Source organism: Callorhinus ursinus, unplaced genomic scaffold, assembly GCF_003265705.2.
Source record: "Callorhinus ursinus isolate GAN/ISIS: 27379988/994484 unplaced genomic scaffold, GSC_fseal_2.0 scaffold54, whole genome shotgun sequence".
Classification (NCBI taxonomy): domain Eukaryota; kingdom Metazoa; phylum Chordata; class Mammalia; order Carnivora; family Otariidae; genus Callorhinus; species Callorhinus ursinus.
The window spans coordinates 9,508,776-9,534,079 of NW_027397116.1; the positions used below are offsets into that span (position 1 = coordinate 9,508,776).

At 35.9% G+C, this 25,304-nt stretch overlaps 1 protein-coding gene across 1 annotated transcript in view; it reads left to right on the forward strand.

Moving 5' to 3' along the window:
- USH2A (usherin) overlaps nucleotides 1-25,304 on the forward strand; it is a 707,317-nt gene that overhangs the window by 37,517 nt on the left and 644,496 nt on the right. The window contains exon 3 of the mRNA XM_025892244.1: nucleotides 3,290-3,422. Coding sequence (XP_025748029.1) covers nucleotides 3,290-3,422 — 133 coding nt within the window. The remainder of the gene's footprint in view (nucleotides 1-3,289; nucleotides 3,423-25,304) is intronic.

Genomic DNA, 25,304 nt, shown 5'->3' on the forward strand with positions numbered 1-25,304 from the left:
GACTTGATTGTATTTTTTTTCTTGGTAGCTTCTCAGCTATTGCATGACTTTCTGGAATTTTGAATTATACCCCCATCTAATCAGGCATGAGAATGGTCAGGAATTCTATTTAAAACAACAGCAACAAAAAACAACTAATACACTCTTATGCTCAAAGGAATGAGCACAGACTACCACAGGGACACAAATTTGACAAAAAAAAAATCATTAAAATGAAATATAAAACCTCAGGAGAATGAAGGGTTGAGAATGACCTGCTCCCTTCTATCTTCTTCCCAATGTGTTTTTTGAATGTCTTATGAGGGGATTTAAGGCTTTTCTACACCTGCTACTGGCTTGGCCAATTCATTCCTTCAAGCCACACCAATAAAAATGTACAAAGTCCTCTAATCCCCGAGAGGTGGAAAATGAGATGGGTGTGAAGTTTACTTTAGCAGAAGGCTTTCTTGTAGCAAATCAGAAATTCCACCACACATATTCCTATTCCTCCAGATAACTGGCAAGGGGATCATCAGAATGAGCTATTGCCAAGAGCTACCTGCATCTTCACGGTTCCAGTGTGATGGGGCCCCAGACCAGAATTGCAAAGTAGTTAAGAGAATCTTGGAATATAAAACATGGTACAGAACACCAAAGAAGATTTAATCTTATTTATAGAAAGGTGGTTGATGGGGGGGGGGGACAAGAGAAGAGAGTGGCTTGAGATCATCATTAATCATTTTGTAAGTACCAACAAAGTGAAAACATCCTTCCAGAATTCACTGCAAGTGACACTGAATCCTTCTACTAAGCAAATATGTGATGAGTTGATAAAAAAAAAAAAGAAGAAAAGAAGGTCCTGAACTCTTGACTACAGATATAATACAGTGAATATAGAAAATCAAAAACATGCTTTCTATCTGACTCGAAATAAAGGTGCACTTAAACTTGTAAAAGACAACATTTTTATTTGAATGATATGACAGAACTGTCACAGGAGTGTTACCTGCTATAAAGAAAGCCAAGAATTATTACCTTTATTAGACCAGTGACACTGAGCTTTAGCCATACATTTCTAACTTCTGTCCCTCTACAGAGACAATTTTCTTTTCTTAAATAAACTGTCATGCTAGTGTTAATATATTGTTGGCTCTCTCATGCTCTGAGAATACAGCTGATATAAAACATGTATATGTTAGATTGGTAATAGTATCTTTAGTGTAGCTGACTAGAACAAATGTGTTTCCCTCATGGCTGTGCTAATGTGATAAAGGAAAATTGGCTGTTCATCAGCTTTTGGCTGGGTAAAGACAGTAGAGATGGAACCACATTCTTTTTTATGCATTAATACCATCGAGAACTTTTCACTAGTTATATTTCATGTGCCTGCATGTTGCACAAAGATGTTGTAAAACATGAGATAATGCTACAAATAACAAAGTAGAAAAGCCTGTATCTTTTATAATGATAACAGTCAAACACCAAATGACAGTAACAGGATGTAAAAAATGGGATGCAAAAAAAAAATGCAGCCCTACGACCCAGCCGAGAGGTATATATGCAGGCCCACGAGGAGCTGGTGTGTGGTTTTGGGTCTTTATGTCAAGGCTTTGTTTTATAATTAAGTAAAATGTAACATGGGGTCAGTAGACTTAAAGAACTACGTGGTTTTAATAAAAGCAGATTAGATAGTATGGAGAAAAGCTATATGGAATAACTTTTTGAAGAATTAATATTCCCAAGTAATCATGTTGTTAACTCCCAAGATTGGTTGATTGGTTTGTTTGTTTGGAGAGAGAGGGCTGTTGAAAAGTAAGACAGTCACTCACTCACATAATGATCTAAAGATGTTGGAGAATGGCCTATTTTCATCAATTATTGTGAGGAAATTTTAGGAGAATAGCATTTGCAATGCTTTGATTTCATTGTATTTTTAATTAAAATGTTAGCATCTAGCCTTTCAACTGCAAGACATTGTATTTCTCTCTTTTCCCCTATCCCTACTCCCACCTTCATGTTTTGTTTGCCATTTCAGCACCTTGGCTAGAGCACCAGGAATTCCCTGTACATTCAAGTTAAAAGCACTTGAACAGGACTGTCTGTAGATACTAAAGTTGATATCAAACAGCTGATCAGTTTATTCAGAAATACTTGCCATCATTGAAGATTTTGTATAGATACCATCCATGAAGTAGTCTGCATAACTGTTTGAATTGACTATTCAGGTATCACTGCACACAAATAAAATTTCATAATTCCACAGTTATAATGTAATTGAAAGATCATCTAGCCACAACTCCTGGAACAAATCTGATTGGTTGAATGTTTTATTATTTTATTTATTATTTTTATTTTTTAAAAAGATTTTATTTGAGAGAGAGAGGTAGAACATGAGCGAGGGGAGGGGGACAGGGAGAGGGAGATGCAGGCTCCCCTCTGAGCAGGGAGCCCGTCACGGAGCTCAATCCCCCGACCCGGAGATCATGAACTGAGCTGAAGGCAGATGCTTAACTGACTGAGCCATGCAGGTGCCCCGGTCAAATGTTTTAATAAGATTTCCCTGGAACACATCCATGCTCATTCACATGTGTATTGTCTCTGGCTGTTGTCCTATTACAATAGCAGAGTTGAGCAGTTGTGACCTGGACCATTTGGACCACAAAGTCAAATCACTTGGCTTGCAGATAAACAGTATTTATTCTCTGCCTGTTTACAGAAAAACTGATGTAGAGAGTTGTTAGGTGTCGGATTAATTAGCCTAGAATATTTTTGTCAAATTTTTATATTCTGTATTGGGCAAGTAAGTACAGCTGAGTATCACCAACTATGGTACCAATACTAATAAAGGAAATACTTACAAGAAAAATTTTCTATTAGCAACTTAAATTGTATTATATCCATATATTATACATTTTTGGTATCTCTAGCTTTGAATATTTCTTACTTTTGTATTCATTTCTGTTTATTTCCAAATATGGTTATAACAAATTTAGTATCTAAAGGAACAGCATATTCTCAAAAAAGTTATGAAGGCACGGCAGTCAGAGCTTAAATATATGGGACAAATAATTACATATACCTGTGAATACCCTGGTAGATATCACAGCACAAAACTTTAATATGTAGGTTCATATCTAGATATATAAACACACAGATATATCATTGAGCCATTAAAATAAATTGTTTTCAGTCTTTCCAACTGAGGAAAGTAGTGAAGTAGGAAATTAACTTGAGAAAGAGTGCTGAAATGTAGTTATTATAAAATACAAGGTTACACAATTAAAATAATAATGGTGATAATTTCTTGCAGGTGCATCAGACAAAAATCAGTTTCTTCATCAATGGTTTGGAGGAGGATAATACAGCATTTGATGCAAGAACTCTAAGTGGTTCAATTACAGATTTTGCCTCTGGTACTACACAAATAGGACAGAGTTTGAATGGTAAGATTCTGACTTCAGAAAATTATTTTATCCAGTTACAGTATTCCTAAAGAAAGTGTCAAAAATAATATTTTAAAATATCTAGGTTTATTTGTTTCCTAGGGCTGTTGCCACAAATTAGCAGCAACTGGGTGGACTTAATACAGCAGATATGTGTGCTCTTCCCACAGTTCTGGAGCCTATAAATCTGAAATCAAGGGTTTGCAGTGTTGTTTTATTCTGGAGATTCCAATCAGTTCTGTGCCTCTCTTTCTGGCTTCTGGAAGTCCATAGTGCTCCCTGGCTTGTAGCTTTTTCTGGAGGTTCCAATCAGTTCTGTGCCGCTCTTTCTGGCTTCTGGAAGTTCATAGTGCTCCTTGGCTTGTAGCTGCACAGACCCAATCTTTGCTTCCATGTTCACATGAGCTTCTCCCCCGTGCGCTCTTCCCTTCTCTTCTCTTCTAAGAGGACTTGTGGTTAAATTTATCACCCCCCCTCCATCCTGTATGCTTTCCTTTCCAGATCCTTCATTACATATGCAAAAACCCTATTTTCAAATAAGGTCACAATCTCAGGTTCCAGGTGGACATACATTTTGGAGATCACTCTTCAACCCACTATACTAGGGAAACTTTAAAATTGAACTGTAACCTATTAAGATCAATTTTTAAATAAGAACAATGAATGATAAACTATATTTTCTCATTTTTTTGGTTTGAATTTTAAAGTAGGACTTAGAGTATTGGAGACTAAAAAATAATATTCAACAATAATAAGCTGGATTTATGGTGTTCATATCTTCCTGCCATAAAAACAGGCCGTATAGGCTTAAAAGATACTATACACTACATCCTGAATAAAAACAGAAATTGAATTTAGAATTATCTTGAAATAATTAGCACAATTGTCTATAAATTGCCTGCACTTTAAAAATGGAATATTATCTTATTAAATAATAAATACTCATTATAATAAAATTCACACAATACAGAACTCTATGGAATAAAAAATATTTTACATTTTTCTACCTTTATAGATACAGCTAAATTTTTTATACCCTTCCAGAATTTTAGTACATATTGCTGGAGATATGGTTATAAATATAATTTTCCAAAAATGAAATTATAATACATATGCTTTCTCTGAGCCCTCTAAAAATAAATACTTTCCCTCCAAATGTTATGGACAACATTCCATGTTAATATGCCTTCTCATTTAAAATTGCTTCATTGTGCACAATTGTATAGCTGGAACAAGAACTTTAAAACAAGCTCCTATTAATGAGCATTTGGATTATTCCTAATATTTCAATATTATTAGCAGTTATTTGCTAGACATCACTATATATGTCTATATTTCTATACCTCTGTTTCTATATCTGTGTAGTCCATGCAGACACACATGTATACCTACATATGCCTTTGAACAATTGTCTGCACAGTTCCTTAAGACCTTAAACTTTGGTGTCAGTCTGCCTGGATTCAAATCCCCTCTCTCCACTCAGTAGCCATGTGACTTGGAACAACTTTTTAATGACTCTAAAATGTAGTAACCCCAAATTTATTTATTTTATGTATTTTTTAAGTTTTTGTTTTAATTCCACTTAGTTAACATACAGTGTTATATTAGTTTCAGGTGTATAATATAGTGATTCAACATTTTCATGCATCACCCTGTGCTCATCATGACAAGTGCACTTCTTGATCTCAATCACCTATTTAATTCATCCCCCTACCCCCTCCCCTCTGGTGACCATCAGTTTGTTCTCTATAATTAAGAGTCTGTTTCTTGATTTGCCTCTCTCTCTCTTATTTTTTTTTACCTTTGCTCATTTGTTTTGTTTCTTAAATTCCACATATGAATAAAATCATATGGTATTTGTCTTTTTCTGACTGATTTATTTCACTTAGCATTATACTCTCTAGTTCCATCCATGTTGTTGCAAATGGCAAGATTTCATTCTTTTTATGCCTGAATATTATTCCATTGTGTGTGTGTGTGTGTGTGTGTGTGTGTGTGTTGTGTGTATCTCACATGTGTTCTTTATCCATTCATCAATCAATGGACACTTCAGCTGCTTCCATATCTTGGCTATTGTAAATAAAGCTGCTATAAACATGGGGTGCATGTATCCTTTTGAATTAGAGTTCTAGTATTCTTTTAGTTACCCCAAATTTAAAATGATGATGATGATGACATTACAGTTCCATTGTGGGGATCAAAAGAGTCTATACATGAAAAGTATTACTGTTTTTCTAGAATCTGGCACACTGTAGTTGCTGAACATTTAATGGTATTTTTTAATCAACAGAAGTTCCTAATTTTAATGAAGTCCAATTTACTAATTTTTCTTTTATTTTTAGTATTTTTTATGTCCTGTTTAGGAAATCTTTGCAGACCCTGATCTCATGGAGATATTCTTTCTACATTTTAGTTAGAAATGCCATTATGTTATCTCTCAAATTTAGGTCTGTTTTCTATTTGAATTTATTTTTGGGTGTGGTATAAAGTAGGGGTCAAGATTAATTTTTTATTTCTCACCTGAATATTTAATTGACCCAGAACCATTTTCATTAAACAGATCATTTCTTCACTACCCTGCAGTGCATGGTAATTGTCACAAATCATATACCTGTATATGTGAAGATGGGTTTGTTTCTGAGCTCTCTATTTTGTTCCAGTGATTTGTTTGCCTATACTTGAATCAAAATATTTAGTTTTCATAGCTGTAGTTTTATAAAAGTCTTAAAATCTGTAAGTATTTAATTTTTGAACTCTTTTCCCTTTTAATATTTTCTTGGCTATTATATGAATTTTGGAAGTGGTTTTACAATTTTCACAAAACTTCTGCTGGGATTTGAATCATTAACTCAATTTTGGGAAAATGGGCATCTATATGATATCACATCTTCCAATCCATGAATATAATGCATTTCTTAATTTCTTCCAGCAATGTTGTTAATTTTTTGTCCAGAAGTCTCACTCATTTATAAGACTTAGTTCTATGTATTTGTTGGTTCTTTTTTCATGCAATTATACTGAGTATGTTTTTGAACTTCATTTTCTATTATATAAAAATACCATCAATTTTTATATTGACCTTAATTAAGGCCAGTGACTTTGCTAAATTTAAATTCTGGTAGTTACACAATCCTGTCAATTGTATATGGTAGATGCTCAATTTTTTCAAATACTTTCAATAAATGCATAAATTGTCATGGCTGTGGAGTTGTCATGTAGATAGTGATAGGTGTTAGTAATTTGAAGTAATGCAAAATTTCAATTTGCGTTGCCCTGTGGTCTGAGTTGTCTAGACATGATCTAGTTTATAGAGAGAAGGTGTGTATTTTTGATATTCAAAATACATCCTAAAACTCTGTGGTTAAATTTCCTACCCCTGGTGTCAAAAAACTTAGAATTAAATCCAATCCCGTTGTGTGCCTTTGATGAAAATATGTATCCTTTGTAAATCTCAGGTTTCTAATCTATGAAATGATGTTTTAATAAATAGTTTATAGGACTATAACAAGAATTATATGAGATCATGTGTGGGTAGAATATGTTGCTTGTCATATAGTAAATATTCATTGAGTGGCAACTATTATTAACCTCTTTGAACACCTATTTTCTTGAAAGTAAGGATAATGATAGCTTTCTATAGAATTGTTGAGAGATCAGAGGACAAAATGACTAGACATAACTATTTTAATTTGTATATGTTCTTTGATCAAACTAAACTTATGTGAAAAAGTAATTGAAGGAAACTATATATTTAGAAACTGGGTTTGAGTAATTAGTGTATCGGAGAATTTTATAAAGTACTCTGCATGCAGAATCTCTTAATAAAACATTAAATCTTGTGAGCCTTATTTCAATATTTAATCCCCATTAGTACTTCTAAAAGTGTTTTATTGCACCAAATGTTGCTCAAACTATCTGAAAGTGCTATAAATTAGTCTGCTATGCACTGTGGGATTGAGATGACTTGCTTCTATTCTTCTTCAGTGCACTAAATGTTGAACGAATGCTTCAAAAGGACAGTGGGGACTGAATATGATATTTGTTTTTAAACTATGTAAAAATAAATTTAATTTCTGATTAGAAAACATATCATTGGAAAGGGTTTATTTCAAATGTTGCTTAGTTTTTTAATTACAATTTTCTCCGTAAGATTTGGGCATCAGAGTGCTACAAGGGAAAGGGTACTTTAAAATAATTTTTGTCTTTATTCTATCAATTTATAGGTACAGTTGTACCTACTGTATCTTTTCTCTAATTAGAGATGGCATATAGACTGGCTCATTACTTCTGCCTAATGAGCCAGGCTCCATGCCACCTCTCTAATCAGAAAAGAGATAGGTACAGAATGTTCCCATGGACTTATTATAAATCATTTTCTTTCTCTCGCTTGCTCCTTTTTTTTTAATCAAAAAATTAAGTCACTGTCCTCCATACTTTCGTCCATACCCAAGATGGTTTCATTCAGGAGAGGTAATTGTGCAGGAGATTACTGCGAGCTGAATTAAGGGTGCTCTCATGCAGTGCCGGGCTGGCTGTCTCTGCTTTGGAGCAGACACTGTCTCAAACCCAGGCATATCAAATGAAGGCCATAGGAGATCAAGATGTCTTTCCTCTCTTTCTCTGGTAGGACTTAAGTTGTTTCCCTGTTTCTGTACCCAGGAAGCAACAACTTTTCACATGAGTGTTGGCTTGCTACAGAGCTTTGCATGTGTGTGTGTGGGGCGGTGGGGGGGTAGGCTTCTCATCTTTAACTACCATAACTTTCTAGAAAAATATGTTGCCAATGACACTTTCTCTTGCTGCAGGCCTTGTTTTTGCCTCCCCTAGGAAATTAATCATTGACCAGATAAATGCTTTACACTGACTCCTGAATACATACTAATGAAATATGCATAAAGTATATATGCTAATTAGATAATATGTTTTGGTTGGGCTGATTTTTTAATATACAAATAGAAACACCTTAGACCATCTCTATCAACCAGTATGTGTCAGTTCCTTCTTAGAGCACTTTCTTCCATTGCAGGTTTATTCACATGCCTCCAGTTGGGCATAAAACCTAGAGGAGTTATGGTAGCAGACATGTAATTACAAGTCTCTAATTTCACTCTGGTATAAACTATAACATCCCCCAAATTTTGGGTTTAAAAACACAAAATTATACGAATCAAACCTTTTCAGGGTTTCTTCTGAACTCATTTATCAACAGAGTTCTAATTTCCCTATGTTATGTATTTAAAGGTGTGAAGCACTTTCTTAGGAAAGTAATTGGACATTAAAGAATCAATGAAGATTTGTTGTTTATCTGAGAAAGTGAACACACAGAAAGAAAAGAATAATCATCTAAAGCTAATTCCACCTTCCTTTCCCTTCCATGTTTTCTGCTGTGTATTGTATCTTAATTCATCTGCTTGTTTTTCATTCTTTAGTTGAAATACTACCTTTAACTTCTGCTAGCATCCCATAGGTTAACATGTATAAGCTCAGCTAGGTACAGAGGACAGAGGAGGAAAATATTGAAACATCTGACATTTTCCTTGTAATTGAGATTATGATAAAATTTTTCTGAGAGAATTATTTTTGGAATTAGATTAAAAAAGAAATAGAAAAATATAGAAATTGATTAATTAAGACAGGCTAATGGAATAGAAGAGAGTATAGAAAAAAGGCATATATATATAGGTGAAGAGGAGTTTAAAGATTGAGGTGGTGTTTCAGCTGGTCCTAGAGAAGTTATCTAACAATAAATCAGAACATTTGGCTAATGAAGTTACAAAAATTAAAAGTATATGCCTTACAACCATACCAAAACAAAACAAAACAAAACAAAACACCTGTGGATGAGTTAAAATTTAAATGTAAAGTATATAATCATGAAGTAGTAGAGGAAAATAAGAGCAAATGTTTCTATAATCCTGGCATATTGAAGACTTTTATTAGCATGATACCATGGACAGAAACACTAAAGGAAAATATTGAAAACATCTGACTAACAAACAGAGAATTTAAAATTCAAACAACGCTTATCATTTTGTACTTAGTTTGGCAAAGAATAAAAAAGAGATGATATTAGTGTGGAAAGAGTTTGAGATAATCTGGCAAACTATGAAAAGTAAAAATGTGAACACTAATTCATCTAAGAATTGTACTTCCAGGATATATCTCAAAAATATAAGTAAAGAAGGCCTTAAATATACACTCAAAAGTGCTCATTGTAGAATTAAAGTAACAAATAATTGGAACCAATTAAAAAAATCCAAAGGGAGTTGATTAAACAAATTTCAAATTATACTTACAATGGACAAAAGTATGCACAACTAAGAGAAAGGAAATATGTCTATTTGTAGAGACATGGCTATAGGTTCATAACGTGTTATTATGTGAAAAAGCAAGTATGTAGTATAATATACTCTAAATTGAACATGGGTTGACAAAACACAAATCTACATTGGACATTTAAGTTGTACATACAAATTATTATTACTGTAATAATTAGTGCCTAAGAAGCAAGGCATGAGATTTAGAATCAGAGAGTTTTGGGTTTGAATCCCAGCTCTGCTTCTTAAAAGCCAAGTGACTTTGGCAAAGAATTTCTCTTCTCAATCCAATTTCTTGACTTGTCTTCCTAAATTTTCTAATTTGTCATGTGTATACATAGTTTTCAAGGTACTTGTAAAACTTATAAATAATATGTATTTGGCTCATGTTAGGTACTTAATAAAATGTTGCTGTCATAAATATTAATGTTAATATTATTAATTTAGATGTTAAGTTTATTGATTTGTGAAACAAGTATTTTTAAATAATGGTCATTAACAATATTTAATTTTTTGGCTCAAAGTCAAAATTTTCCTGGGGTGAGGAGGGATAAAATGATAGAGTAATGATGTGCTAGGTGTTTGAAAGTGCGGTTATTTTGTGTAGGTGAACCCCATGAAATAATCTTTTTATCTTTAAAGATTCGCCATCTCTGATATGCTTCATTGTTTCCTGCAAACCTATATTCCACCTGCTATTATTTCTTTTCACCCTGAAGAGCTTCTTTTTCCACTTTTTATAATTTAGTCAGAGGGAAACATGCTCTGTGAAAATGTCTTTAATTTATCTCTGTTTTTTGAAGGATACTTTCACTAGATATAGAATTGATAATTGGTATTTTTTTCAACACCTTTAAGAATTTTGACTTATTGCCTTCTAGCCTTCATTTTTTCTGGTGAGAAATCAACCATGATTCCTGTCAACGTTCCCTTGTATGTGGTAGTTGTTTTTCTCTTGCTGCTTTTAAGATTTCTTCTGGGGGAGAGCGGAGCAAGATGGCGGAGGAGTAGGAGACCTGGATTTCATCTGGTCTCAGGAATTCAGCTGGATAGGGATCAAACCATTCTGAACACCTACGAGCTCAACAGGAGACTGAAGAAAAGAATAGCAACAACTCTCTGAATAGAAAAGTGACCACGTTCTGGAAGGTAGGATGTGCAGAGAAATGAATACGAGGCGATATTCGGGAGGATGGACGGCGGGGCAGGGGGCCTCCATCGGCCGCTTCTGGCAAGTGATAGAGCTGCGGAGCACAAAACTGGAACTTTTAGAAGTCAGCTTCGCTGAGGGACGTCGCTCCAGTGGCTAAGCGGTGGGTGGAACGCTCGTGGGACAGTGTGGTCTCAGGACCCTCGGGGTCACAGAAAGACTGGGGGTGCCTGAGTGCAGCAGAGCTCCCAGGTATCGTAGCAGGGAAGCCAGCTGCAGAGACGGAGCTGAGGCGTGGGCTCTCAGCTTGGGGTTGCCATAAACCATGATCCACGGCCCAGTCGGGCCACTGCTCCTCCAGCAAGGACCCAACAAGTGGCAGCTCTGGGAAGACTCCCCTTCCTCCCCCGGGAGGAGTGGCGCGGGAGCGCACCGCAGGGATCTGCTGGGTTTGGAGACCCCACAGTGAGTCGGGTGCCAGACACAGAACAGCTCAGTCACAGGCTGGGTGAACACGGAGTGCGGCCGGAGACCGGGGAGAGAGGAGTGATTGACTGCTTTTCTCTGGGGGCGCACTGAGGAGCGGGGCCCCGAGTTCTCAGCTCCTCCAGGTGGAGATTGGGAGGCCACCATTTTCACTCTCGTCCTCCAAAGCTGTACCAAGAGCTTGCAGGGAACAAAAGTTCCTGAGAGCAAAACCGAGCAGCTTGCTTAGCCCAGACCGACAACTGCGGGGCAATTCTGCCTCCGGCAAAGACATTTGGGAACCACGGCAACAGGCCGCTCCCCCAGAAGATCAGCAAGAACAGCCAGCCAAGACCAAGTTTACGGATCAATGAGAACGGGAGAACTCCAGCACTAGGGGAATACTGCACATAGAATTCATGGCTTTTTTACCATGATTCTTTAGTCTTTCAAAGTTAATTTTTTTTAACTGTCTTTTTTTTTGAGTTTTTCTTTTTCCCTTTTTCAACCAACATCTTATCAATCCCTTTTTTAAAAAAACATTTTTATATTTCATTTTTAGAGTCATATTCTGTCTCTTCATAGTAGTTACCCTTAATTTAGCATATATATATGTTGTTCTCTCTTGAAAATATCGAGATACACTTTCTTCTAGCAGATCAAAATACACCCTAAATCTCTAGTGTATGGCTTTGTTCTAGTCTCCTGCCTGATCACATTCTCTGCCCCTTTTTTCTTCTTTCTTTTTTTTTAAATCCTCTTCTTTCATTTTTCAAACAATTTCTTATCAATTCCTTTTATAAAATTTTTTATAATTTTCATCTTTACAATCATATTCCATCCCTTCATCATATCAACCCTTATTTTGTACATATATAAGTCTTTCTTTCTTTAAAATTTTGGGAGGCACTTTCTTGTAACAGACCAAAATACACCCAAAATCTAGTGTGTGGCACTGATCTATGCACCAGCCTGATCATATTTGATCATATTCTGTTTTTTTTTGTTTTGTTTTCTTCTGTTTTTGTTTGTTTTTATCTTTATCTTTTTCTTTTTTTCTCTCTTTTTTTTTCGTTCTATTCCTCTCTTTTCCCCTGGTTTCAGGTCTTTTCTGATTTGTTTAGAGTATATTTTCTGGGGATGTTGTTACCCTGTTAGCATTTTGTTCTCTCATTCATCTATTCTCCTCTGCACAAAATGACAAGACAGAAAAAAATCACCTCAACAAAAAGAACAAGAAGTAGTACCATCTGACAGGGACCTACTCAATATGGACATTAGTACGATGTCAGACCTAGAGTTCAGAATCATGATTTTAAAGATACTAGCTGGGCTTGAAAAAAGCATGGAAGTTATTAGAGAAACCCTTTCTGGAGAAATAAAAGAACTAAAATCTAACCAAGTTTTAATCAAAACGGCTATTGATGAGGTGCAATAAAAAATGGGGGCACTAACTGCTAGGATAAATGAGGCAGAAGAGAGAATTAGCGATATAGAAGACCAAATGATGGAAGATAAAGAAGCTGAGAAAATGAGAGATAAACTAATGGATCACGAGGGCAGAATTCGAGAGAGAAGCGATACCATAACACAAAAAAACATTAGAATAATTGGGATCCCAGAAGAAGAAGAGAGAGAGGGGCAGAAGGTATATTGGAGCAAATTATAACAGAGAACTTCCCTAACGTGGGGAAGGAAACAGGCATCAAAATCCAGGAGTCACAGAGAACCCCTCTCAAAATCAATAAAAATAGGACAACACCCCAACATCTAATAGTAAAACTTACAAGTCTCAGAGACAAAAAGAAAATCCTGAAGCAGCTCAGGAGAAGAGTTATGTAATCTATAATGGTAGAAACATTAGATTGGCAAGAGACCTATCCACAGAGACCTGGCAAGCCAGAAAGGACTGGCATGATATCTTCAGAGCACTAAATGAGAAAAATATGCAGCCAAGAATACTATATCCAGCTAGGCTGTCATTGAAAATAGAAGGAGAGAGAAAAAGCTTCCAGGACAAACAAAAACTAAAGGAATTTGCAAACACAAAACCAGTCCTCCAAGAAATATTGAAAGTGGTCCTCTAGGCAAAGAGAGAGCCTAAAAGCGGCATAGACCAGAAAGGAACACAGACGATATACAGTAATAGTCACCTTACAGGCAATACAATGGCACTAAATTCATATCTTTCAATAGTTACCCTGAGTGTAAATGGGCTAAATGCCCCAATAAAAAGACACAGGCTATCAGATTGGATTAAAAAACAAGACCCATCGATATGCTGTCTGCAAGAGACTCATTTTAGACCCAAAGACACCCCCAGATTGAAAGTCACGGGGTGGAAAACCGTTTACCATGCTAATGGACACCAAAAGAAAGCTGGGGTGGCAATCCTTATATCAGACAAATTAAATTTTAAACCAAAGACTATAATAAGAGATGAAGAAGGACACTCTATCCGACTTAAAGGGTCTATCCAACAAGAAGATCTAACAATTGTAAATATCTATGCCCCTAACATGGGAGCAGCCAGTTATATAAGGCAATTAATAACAAAAGCAAAGAAACACATTGACAACAATACAATAATACTGGGAGATTTTACCAGCCCCCTCACTGAAATGGACAGATCATCTAAGCAAAAGATCAACAAGGAAATAAAGACTTTAAATGACACACTGGACCAAATGGACTTCACAGACATATTCAGAACATTCCATCCCAAAACAACGGAATACACATTCTTCTCTAGTGCCCATGGAACATTCTCCAGAATAGACCACATCCTAGGTCACAAATCAGGTCTCAACCGGTACCAAAAGATTGGGATTATTCCCTGCATATATTCAGACCACAGTGCTTTGAAACTAGAACTCAATCACAAAAGGAAAGTCAGAAAGAACTCAAATACATGGAGGCTAAAGAGCATCCTACTAAAGAATGAATGAGTCAACCAGGAAATTAAAGAAGAGTTTAAAAAATTCATGGAAACAAGTGAAAATGAAAACACAACTGTTCAAAATCTTTGGGATGCAGCAAAGGCAGTGCTAAGAAGAAAGTATATAGCAATACAAGCCTTTTTCAAGAAACAAGAAAGGTCTCAAATATACAACCTAACCCTACACCTAAAGGAGCTAGAGAAAGAACAGCAAATAAAGCCTCAACCCAGCAGGAGAAGAGAAATAATAAAGATCAGAGCAGAAATCAATGAAATAGAAACCAAAAGAACAGTAGAACAGATCAACGAAACTAGGAGCTGGTTCTTTGAAAGAATTAACAAGATTGATAAACCCCTGGCCAGACTTACCAAAAGAGAAAAGAGAAATGACCCAAATCAACAAAATCATGAATGAAAGAGGAGAGATCACAACCAACACCAAAGAAATACAAACAATTATAAGAACATATTATGAGGAACTACATGCCAGAAAATTAGATAATCTGGAAGAAATGGATGTATTCCTAGAGATGTATCAACTACCAAAACTGAACAAGGAAGAAATAGAAAACCTGAACAGACCTATAACCACTAAGGAAATTGAAGCAGTCATCAAAAATCTCCCAACAAACAAAAGCCCAGGGCCAGATGGCTTCCCAGGGGAATTCTACCAAACATTTAGAGAATTTATACCTATTCTTCTGAAACTGTTCCAAAAAATAGAAATGGAAGGAAAACTTCCAAACTCGTTTTATGAGGCCACCATTACCTTGATCCCCAAACCAGACAAGGACCCCATCAAAAAGGAGAATTACAGACCAATATCCTTGATGAACATGGATGCAAAAATTCTCACCAAAATACTAGCCAATAGGATAAAATAGTACATTAAAAGGATTATTCACCACGACCAAGTGGGATTTATCCCTGGGCGCAGAGTTAGTTCAACATCTGCAAATCAATCAACGTGATACAATACATTAACAAAAGAAAGAACAAAAATCATATGATCCTCTCAATAGATGCAGAAAAAGGGCGCCTGGGTGGCTCAGTTGTTTAAGCGACTGCCTTCGGCTCAGGTCATGATCCTGGAGTTCCGGGATCGAGTCCCTGATTGGGGTCCCGGCTCAGCAGGGACTCTGCTTCTCCCTCTGACCCCCCCCCCCATGCTCTCTCTCTATCTCTCATTCTCTATCTCAAATAAATAAATAAAATCTTAAAAAAAATTAAAAAAAATAGATGCAGAAAAAGCATTTGACAAAGTACGGCATCCTTTCTTGATCAAAACTCTTCAGAGTAGAGGGATAGAGGGTACATACCTCAATATCATAAAAGCCATCTATGAAAAACCCACAGCGAATATCATTCTCAATGGGGAAAAACTGAGAGCTTTCCTCCTAAGGTCAGGAACGTGGCAGGGATGTCCACTATCACCACTGCTATTCAACATAGTATTAGAAGTCCTAGCCACAGCAATCAGACAACAAAAAGAAAACAAAGGCATCCAAATCGGCAAAGAAGAAGTCACATTCTCACTTTTTGCAGATGATATGATACTTTATGTGGAAAACCCAAAAGCCTCCACCCCAAAACGGCTAGAACTCATACAGGAATTCAGTAAAGTGGCAGGATATAAAATCAATGCACACAAATCAGTGGCATTCTTATACACCAACAACAAGACAGAAGAGACACAAATTAAGGAATCAATCCCATTTACAATTGCACCCAAAACCATAAGATACCTAGGAATAAATCTAACCAAAGAGGCAAAGGATCTGTTCTCAGAAAACTATAAAATACTCATGAAAGAAATTGAGGAAGACAGAAAGAAATGGAAAAACGTTCCATGCTCATGGATTGGAAGAACAAATATTGTGAAGATGTCAATGCTACCTAGAGAAATCTGCACATTCAATGCAATCCCCATCAAAATACAATCCATTTTTTTCAAAGAAATGGGACAAAGAATCCTAAAATTTCTATGGAACCAGAAAAGACCCCGAATAGCCAGAGAAATGTTGAAAAAGAAAAGCAAAGCTGGCGGCATCACAATTCCGGACTTCAAGCTCTATTACAAAGTTGTCATCATCAAGACAGTATGGTACTGGCACAAAAACAGATCAATGGAACAGAATAGAGAGCCCAGAAATGGACCCTCAACTCTATGGTCACCTCATCTTTGACAAAGCAGGAAAGAATGTCCAATGGAAAAAAGACAGTCTCTTCAACAAATGGTGTTGGGAAAATTGGACAGCCACATGTAGAAGAATGAAACTGGACCACTTTCTTACACCACACACAAAAATAAACTCAAAATTGTTGAAAGACCAAAATGTGAGACAGGAGTCCATCAAAATCCTAAAGGAGAACACAGGCAGCAACCTCTTTGACCTCAGCCGCAGCAACTTCTTCCTAGAAACATCGCCAAAGGAAAGGGAAGCAAGGGCATAAATGAACTATTGGGACCTCATCAAGATTAAAAGCTTTTGCACAGCAGAAAAACCAGTCCACAAAACCAAAAGACACCTGACAGAATGGGAGAAGATATTTGTAAATGACATATCAGATAAAGGGCTAGTATCCAAAATCTATAAAGAATTTATCAAACTCAACACCCAAAGAACAAATAATCCAATCAAGAAATGGGCAGCAGACATGAACAGACATTTTTCCAAAGAAGACATCCAAATGGTCAACAGACACATGAAAAAGTGCTCAACATCACTTGGCATCAGGGAAATCCAAATCAAAACCTCAATGAGATACCACCTCACACCAGTCAGAATGGCTAAAATTAACAAGTCAGGAAATGACAGTTGTTGGTGGGGATGTGGATAAAGGGGCACCCTCCTACACTGTTGGTGGGAAGGCAAGCTGGTGCAACCACTCTGGAAAACAGTATGGAGTTTCCTCAAAAAGTTGAAAATAGAGCTACCATATGATCCAGCATTTGCACTACTTGGTATTAACCCCAAAGATACAAATGTAGGGATCTGAAGGGGTACGTGCACCCTGATGTTTATAGCAGCAATGTCCACAATAGCCAAACTGTGGAAAGAGCCACAATGTCCATCAACTGATGAATGGAGAAAGAAGATGTGGTGTGTGTATATATATATATATATTTTTATTTATGTATTTCCATATTATGCAGCCATCAAAAGGAATGAGGTCTTGCCATTTGCAATGACGTGGATGGAACTGGAGTGTATTATGCTGAGTGAAATAAGTCAATCAGAGAAAGGCATGTATCCTATGACCTCACTGATATGAGGAATTCTTAGTCTCAGGAAACTGAGAGTTGCTGGAGTGGGGGTGGGATGTCAGGGAGGGGGTGGCTGGGTGATAGACATTGGGGAGGGTATGTGTTATGGTGAGCACTGTGAATTATGCAAGACTGTTGAATCACAGATCTGTACCTCTGAAACAAATAATGCAATATATGTTAAGAAAAAAAAAAGAAGATAGCAAGAGGGGAAGAATGAAGGGGGAAATCGGAGGGGGAGACGCACCATGAGAGACGATGGACTCTGAAAAACAAACTGAGGGTTCTAGAGGGGAGGGGGGTGATTGGTTAGCCTGGTGATGGGTATTAATGTGGGCACGTTCTGAGTGGAGCACTGGGTGTTGTGCACAAACAATGAATCATGGAACACTACATCAAAAAGTAATGATGTAATGTATGGTGATTAACATAACAATAAAAATATTTAAAGAAAAAAAAGATTTCTTCTGTAATGTTAACAGTTTGACTAAGTTGTGCCTATGCATAGTTTTTATTATATTACCCTGGTTGAGGTTTGATTAGACTCTTACATTTGTAAAGTGATGTTTTCATTACTTTTGAAAGTTCTTGATAATTACCTCTTTAAACTTTTCTTTCCTTTTGCATTTTCTTTCTCCTTTTCCTCTTGAACTTCAGGTAAATTTATTTTAGAGCACTGGATATCATCCCACAGATCCAGAGCATTTTTGTTTGTTTTTGTCTTCCCTATTCTTTGGTCTTGGTGTTTCTCTTTCATATTTCCTTTAGCCCTGTTTTGAAATGCACTGATCATTTTCTCTTTTTTATCTAGGTTACTGTTAAGCCTATGTAGAAAATTCTTCATTTTTAATATCATATTTTTCATTTCCAGCATTCCCATTTATCTACTTTTTTGGTAGATTCTATCTCTCTATGCAAATTTCCCCAATCTAGTCACACATATTGGCATTCTCCATTTCCACTGGATCTTTTGTTATTTTTGTCTTAGGTATTTTCAAGTCCTTATCTGATAATTCCAATGTCTGGGCCATGTATGCATCATTGCCTATTGATGGTTTCCTCTCTTAACAATGGGCCACATTTTCTTCATGTGTCTGACAATACTTTTGTTGTGTGCTAGACATTTTGTATATAGGACTGGAAACCTAGTGAATAATATTTACCTATAGAGAAAAGAGCACTGCTGTTTTTGTCAGGCTTCTAAAGAGAGAGAGAGAAAGAGAGTGAGAGAATATGTTGGGGGAAAATGAGTAGAAGAACAGCATCAAACTGATTTGGAGTTGATCTGGATGTGGGCTTTATTACAGTTTCATTATTATGTCATTCACCACTGGTTTCACATGTTTGAAGATAGAATCAGGATGGGTGCAGACTCACTGTGTGCTTGGGCTCTTTGGAATTCTAAGCTCTTGATCCAGCCTAGTGTGCCTCACTCTCCCACCTCTTGCTTTATTTTAGGGAGACAAGCAGTCTTGGGGTCCCATCTTTCCTGTGAAAATCTTGTTACTTTGTAGACTTTAATTCATTTAGACTTTTTTTGTGTCCTCTACTTTCTAATGGGTTATAAAATGATTTTATAGGGGCACCTGGGTCGCTCAGTTGGTTAAGCATGTTCCTTTGGCTTAGGTCATGATCCCGGGGTCCTGGGATCCAGTCCCGCATCGGGCTCCCTGCTCAGCTGGGAGTCTGCTTCTCTCTCTCCCTCTCTGCTCTTTCTCTCTCTCAAATAAATAAAAAAAATCTTTTAAAAAATGATTTTATAGCTTATCTGGCATATTTTGATTATTGGGTTAATAGCTAAGTGATGGTCCCTTGCAAATTCTATGTCTTTTTTTAAAAGATTTATTTATTTATTTATTTATTTGAGAGATAGAGACAGAGAGACAGAGAGCAAGAGAGAGCAGGAGCAGGGAGGAGAGGGAGAAGTAGGGAGCCTGATGTGCAGCTCTGTCCTAGGACACTGGGATCATGACCAGAGCAGAAGGCAGATGCTTAACCGATTGAGCCATCCAGGAACCCCACAAATTTCTATGTCTTAATCCAAACTTGAAGTCCAGCCATTATTGTAACATCTAATGGAACTTTTCTAGTATTAATGGAACATTTCAAGGAATACGGATATGTTATTATTCTTCCATCAAATTTTTTTTCTTGACTCCCACTTTCCACCAGACAGGTTTGTTTCTTTGCTCCTCTTTTAAAGCAAAACTCCCTCAAAGTTTTGTCAATGATAGCTGTCTTTAGTTCTTCTTTTCCAGTTCTACTGTGTACAGTCAGGCTTTTAGCTCACCACTATAAACTATACTTGTTAAATCTCTATTGACCTTTACATCATAAACTAATAGTTAATTTCACATCTTTATCCTATTTGACTCATCAACATCATTTAATGAGTTGAGATCACTCCTTCTTTGGTATACTTTCTTCACTTGGCATCTAAGACCACATTATCTCCAGCTTGCCTCTGAGTTTCTAGTTGCTACTTCTCAATTTGATTTCCTGCTTCCTCTTTATCCACTTGACTTCTTAATATTGGTATCCCAGGTCTCACACCTTGGCTCTCTTCCCAAGTCTATATACATGCACTCCCTTAAGCTTCACCTCCAGATTCAGTTTTAAATACCCTCTAAATGGCTTGAGCACTAAATTGAAATCTACCTTCTCTCCTCCTCCCCCCAGCCTCTTTCCTAAGTTCCCAACTGCTACATCAGGCTAGCTAAAATCTCCATTTGGATGCTTAACTTATATCTCAAAATTGTTTTTTCACAAACTGGACTTCTGATGTGTTAGATCTCTCACTTTGACCCGCACACTGTTTCTTCCTTAATCCTCTCTATCTCAGGTAAGGGCAATTTCATTTTTCCACTAATTGAGAACAAAAGATTGGTGTCATCCTTGCCAATTCTTTCACATGTGATATGTTATGTGTCAGAAGAGTTCTGTTAATGTTACCTTCAAAATATATCCAGATTTTGATTCCTTCTCACCACCTCCGCTAGAATCATCCAAGTCCAGGGCATGGTTGCTGCTTTTGCCTGGATTACTGCAAAGTCTTTTAACTGCCTCCACCCTGGCCCTCCACTTTCTTCCCAACACAGTAGCCAGGGTTTTTCTATTACACATGAGTCAGATCATGTTACTTCTCTGTCCTACCTCACCAGAGTGAAAGCCATGATTGTTAAGATGGCCTATAAGACTTACATGATCTGACTGCAATTACTTCTCTGGCTTTACTATTACTATCATTTCTTGTGTTCACTTTGTCTCACCCAAACTGGCCTTGTTGCTGTTTCTTGAATATGTGAAGCACACTTCTGTCTTAGAGTCTTTGCAGTATTCACTATTCCTTTAGTCTGGAAGTCTTTACCTCCTGATATCCACAGGGCTGACTCCCTCTCTTATTTGGGTCTGCTCAAATATCACCTTCTTAATGAAATCTTCCCTACCACCCTGTTTAAAACTGCAAATACCAGTTCACCACTTTTGGTCCTCATTATGCTGCTCTTTTTTTATTTCCTCCCATGACACCATTTTAACATAGGAGTTACTTATTATTTTTGTTGTATATGTATGTTTTGCTCTCTAGAATGTAAATTCTGTGAGGACAGAGATTTTTTTGCTTACGTTGTTCACTGATGTATCTGAAGAGCCTAGAAGATTCCATGTCACGTGGTAGCATTCAGTAAATATTTGCTGTTTGCTCAATAAATGAATGGAGTAGGAGCATCTAAAGGGTAGAGCTTATACGTGCAGCTTAAGTTAGTCAGCCTTACATCTCTGGTAATGTTCCAGAAGTGATATCTAATAAACTTGTTTTGTTCACTGGAATAGAAAATGTTGCAAAGCAGTAGTTGAGTGGACACTGATTAAAGGAGAAGAAGGAGTCAAAGATGTATTATAAAAAGAAAGAGGGATGTTGGGGTTTTGTGTGTACATGGGTGCATATGTGAGGTAGGAAGGAAGAAGGGAGAAGAAGAAAAAGAGGGAGTGGTTAATGGATGGGAGGAGATGAGGGAAGTGAGAGCATAGAAGTAAACTGAGGGGGTGAGCACTGATTATCTGAGATAGAAAAGGAATATCCTAGTAGAAGTGACAAAAGGTCACTTGAAACAGATGACTGGATTTGAGGATTGATTTAGGGTTAATGATACAGAGGTAAGAATATTCTTATAAAGGTTATTTTTGAGGTTCTAGAAGCAGACAAAATTCTTGAAGTAGAGAACTGTAGAAAAAACATAGAGCTACAGTTAGATGTTTGGGGGATGGGGATAAGTTGGAGGGGCAACTGAGGACATACAGATGTGGTCTAGAAGGGCTATGATATTAGAAGACAAGTGAAGAACATCTCAAGATGTTCTTTAATAACATCAAGCAGCAGAATATTAAGGAGAAGGAGTTATAAAACTGAGAATCACACCTAGGTTGGCCATCAAGAGTGCACTCGTGGTCTAGGAGAGAAAAGGGGTCTAGATCAATTACAATGAGACTGAAGGATAAGGAAAAAGAGGCTTTGAGTGTAGATATTGGAGAAAGCTGGTTGTGAAGAGAAGGAAAGGAATTGGATGAACTGAGCAAAACGTAAGTTTCTGTTTTCTGGTGGTTGTTTACTACGTTTGAATATTTTATGGCCATCTATTGATTCTTAGGATAACAACTTTCTTTTTACTGATTTAAATAATGATTCCAGAGGTGAATTTTCAAAATTTCTTAATTCAAGAAATTTTATAGTAGTGTATGTATTGTACATTTGTATAATAATACCTGTATTAATTGTATGTGACTGTACATTGAATGCTTGCTTTTTGTTATTGTCTGCAGTGATAGTTTTATTTGGAGATTTATTTTCTTCTTATGGTTCCATAACAATGGGAGTATATTCTTATCCTTTGCTATTGATGCCTCAAAACAACATTAACAATAACAACAAAACCAGAAAAAAAATTCCTTTTTTTTTTTTTTTTTTTTTTTGGCTTAAAGCCCTTACCATTTTGAGCATTAAAAAAGTAAATGAGGGCGCCTGGGTGGCTCAGATGGTTGAGCATCTGCCTTCGGCTCAGGTCATAGTCCCAGGGTCCTGGGATCGAGTCCCGCATCGGGCTCTCTGCTCCTTGGGAGCCTGCTTCTCCCTCTGCCTCTCTCTCTCTCTCTCTCTGTCTTTCATGAATAAATAAATAAAATCTTTAAAAAAATAAAAAAATAAAAAAGTAAATGAGCAAGCTATTTTGATGCTCTATTCTAGAATCATCATATTTTGAAGTTCTAGATTTTTACGATTTGTTTTTAAATTTGTTTTTGAATATAATGTTTTCTTCAGTGTCACACTGAAGTAAATAGAAATCAGATAATTAACCTGATCCCTTCATACATACCTTTATTTTCATTTTGAATTCTTGATAGGAATGATGAAAGGCCATTACCTACCATTTTTGAAAGGACACAGATTTGTTTTTTACATATGTGAATCTATTAATGGTGTTGTCAAAATGCTCAGTCTTTAATATCTGATATTTTCAAAAATAAAGATTCTTAGTTTGATATCATACTAGATATTATTTCTAAAAAAATGCAGTAGTTATCTTTAATTCTTTTAACCCGTGGGTAGATATCTCTATTTAAAGCCATCTATGCCAATTATTACACTTCTAGTTCTAATTCTAAAATTTTTGGTTCACAAAGGACAGATCTAGTCTTAGTAACTTAACCTGTTATTACCATTTTTTTGACTTTAGCATTTATAGTAGCATCTAACTTTCTAAAATAACTTAGAAATGTCCCACTTTCTTTACATCAGTGATTTTTCCAGGCAATGGACATTTATAGCATTGAAATTTCAAAATGTATTTAAAACAATGTTTAAAGATTCTTAAAGATCCCCTTTCCTATTCTGTATTTACATGTTATCATTCTCATGTATGTTTTATGCTTTTATTTTAAGGTTGAATCATATAAAATTGCCGTTTTTATACGTTAAAAATGGCTAAATACTAGCTATTTCAAATGGTTCAACCTAATATGTACGTAAATACCCTTAACTAATATAATATTGGCTATTATCTTCATTCTCTCAAAATGTGGATGAATGGCTTCTTAGTATACTTGGTTTTTGTACAACAATTGTTTCCAAGAATTACTCGTCCTCATTCATTTTAGTTGCATTATTAATATCTTATTTAATGAATAAAAGCATGTATTATTTATTTGTTCCCAAATTGAGAATTAGATTTTATCTCTTTTTATAATTTATAAAATTGTGTAATTATAAGTTTCTCCTTGTACACATTCGTTTTACTTCTTCCTTTCCAATCTGGAAAATGTTTATTTTTCTTGCTTAATTACCTGGTTAGTATGTCCAGAACAGTGTTGAATAGAAGTGGCAAAAATGGACTCTGTGTCTTGTTCCTAATTGTAGGGGAAAACATTCAGTTTTTCACCATTAAATGTAATGTTAGCTGTAGATTTTTAGAAATGCCCTTTATCAGATGGGGAAGTTCCCTTCTTTCATAGTTTGTTTTCCTAATGAAGTAGTGTTTTTGTAGAGATTACTTAAAAATACAATGAAATAGGGTTGGAATTTGGTAAATGCCTTTCCTGCATCTATGGAGATGATCATTTGTTTTTTTATCCTTTATTCTATCAATATTGTGCATTATTCAATATTCACATATTGAATCAGCCTTGTATCTCTGGGATCAATCTCACTTGCTTATGGTATATAATCTTTTTATGTATGGTGCTGGATTTGGTTTACTAGTATTCTGTTGAAAATTTTGACTCTATATTTATAAAACATACTGATCTGTAACTTTGTTTTCTTGTGATGTTTAATTGGTTTTGGTATCAGAATAAGATGACATCATAGAGTCAACTCACTCTGTGAATGATTTGAGAATTGTTTCTTCATCTTCTCTTTTTTGGAAGAGCTTGTGAGGGATTGGTACTATTTTTTCTTCAAATGCTTAGAAGAATTCACCAGTAAAGGCATCTGATCCTGGATTTTCTTTGTGGATAATTTTTTTAAAATTACTGATTTATTCTCTTTGCTTATTAAAACTCTATTCAGATTGCCTATTTCTTCTTGAGTAAGTTTCAGTAGTTTGTACCTTTGTAGGAATTTGTTCATTTTATCTGGGTCATCTAATAGTCTGCAGTTGTTTATAGGATTACCTTATAATCTTTTCATGTCTATGAGGTCAGTTGTAATGTTCCTTCCTTCATTTCTGATTTTAGTCATTTGACTCCTCTTCTTTTTTTCTTGGTCAGTCTAGCTAAGTGTTTGTCAGATTTGCTAATCATTTCATAGAATAAACTTTTGATTTTGTTGGTTTTCTCTATTGTTTTTCTATTTTCTATTTCATTTATGTCCACTCTAATCTTTATAATTTCCTTCTTTCTGCTTGCTTTTGGTGGAGTTTACTCTTCCCCCCACCCCCCGGTTTCTTACAGTAGAATATTAGGTCATTGATTTGATTACTTTCTTCATTGATATAAATATTTCCAGCTGTATTTCTCTTTAAGCATCACTTTACCTGAAACTCATGAAGTGTGATATGTTGTGTGCTTACTTTCATTTGTCTTAAAGTATTTTCTAGTTTTCTTGTGTGATTCTTTCCTTGACCCATTGGTTATTGAGAATGTGTTTGGTTATAGTTTATGTGGTATATCTTTCTTCTACCTTTTAACTTTCAACTTTTTTGTTTCTTTGAGTTTCTCTCTCAAAGAAAGCACATAGTTAGATCATAATTGT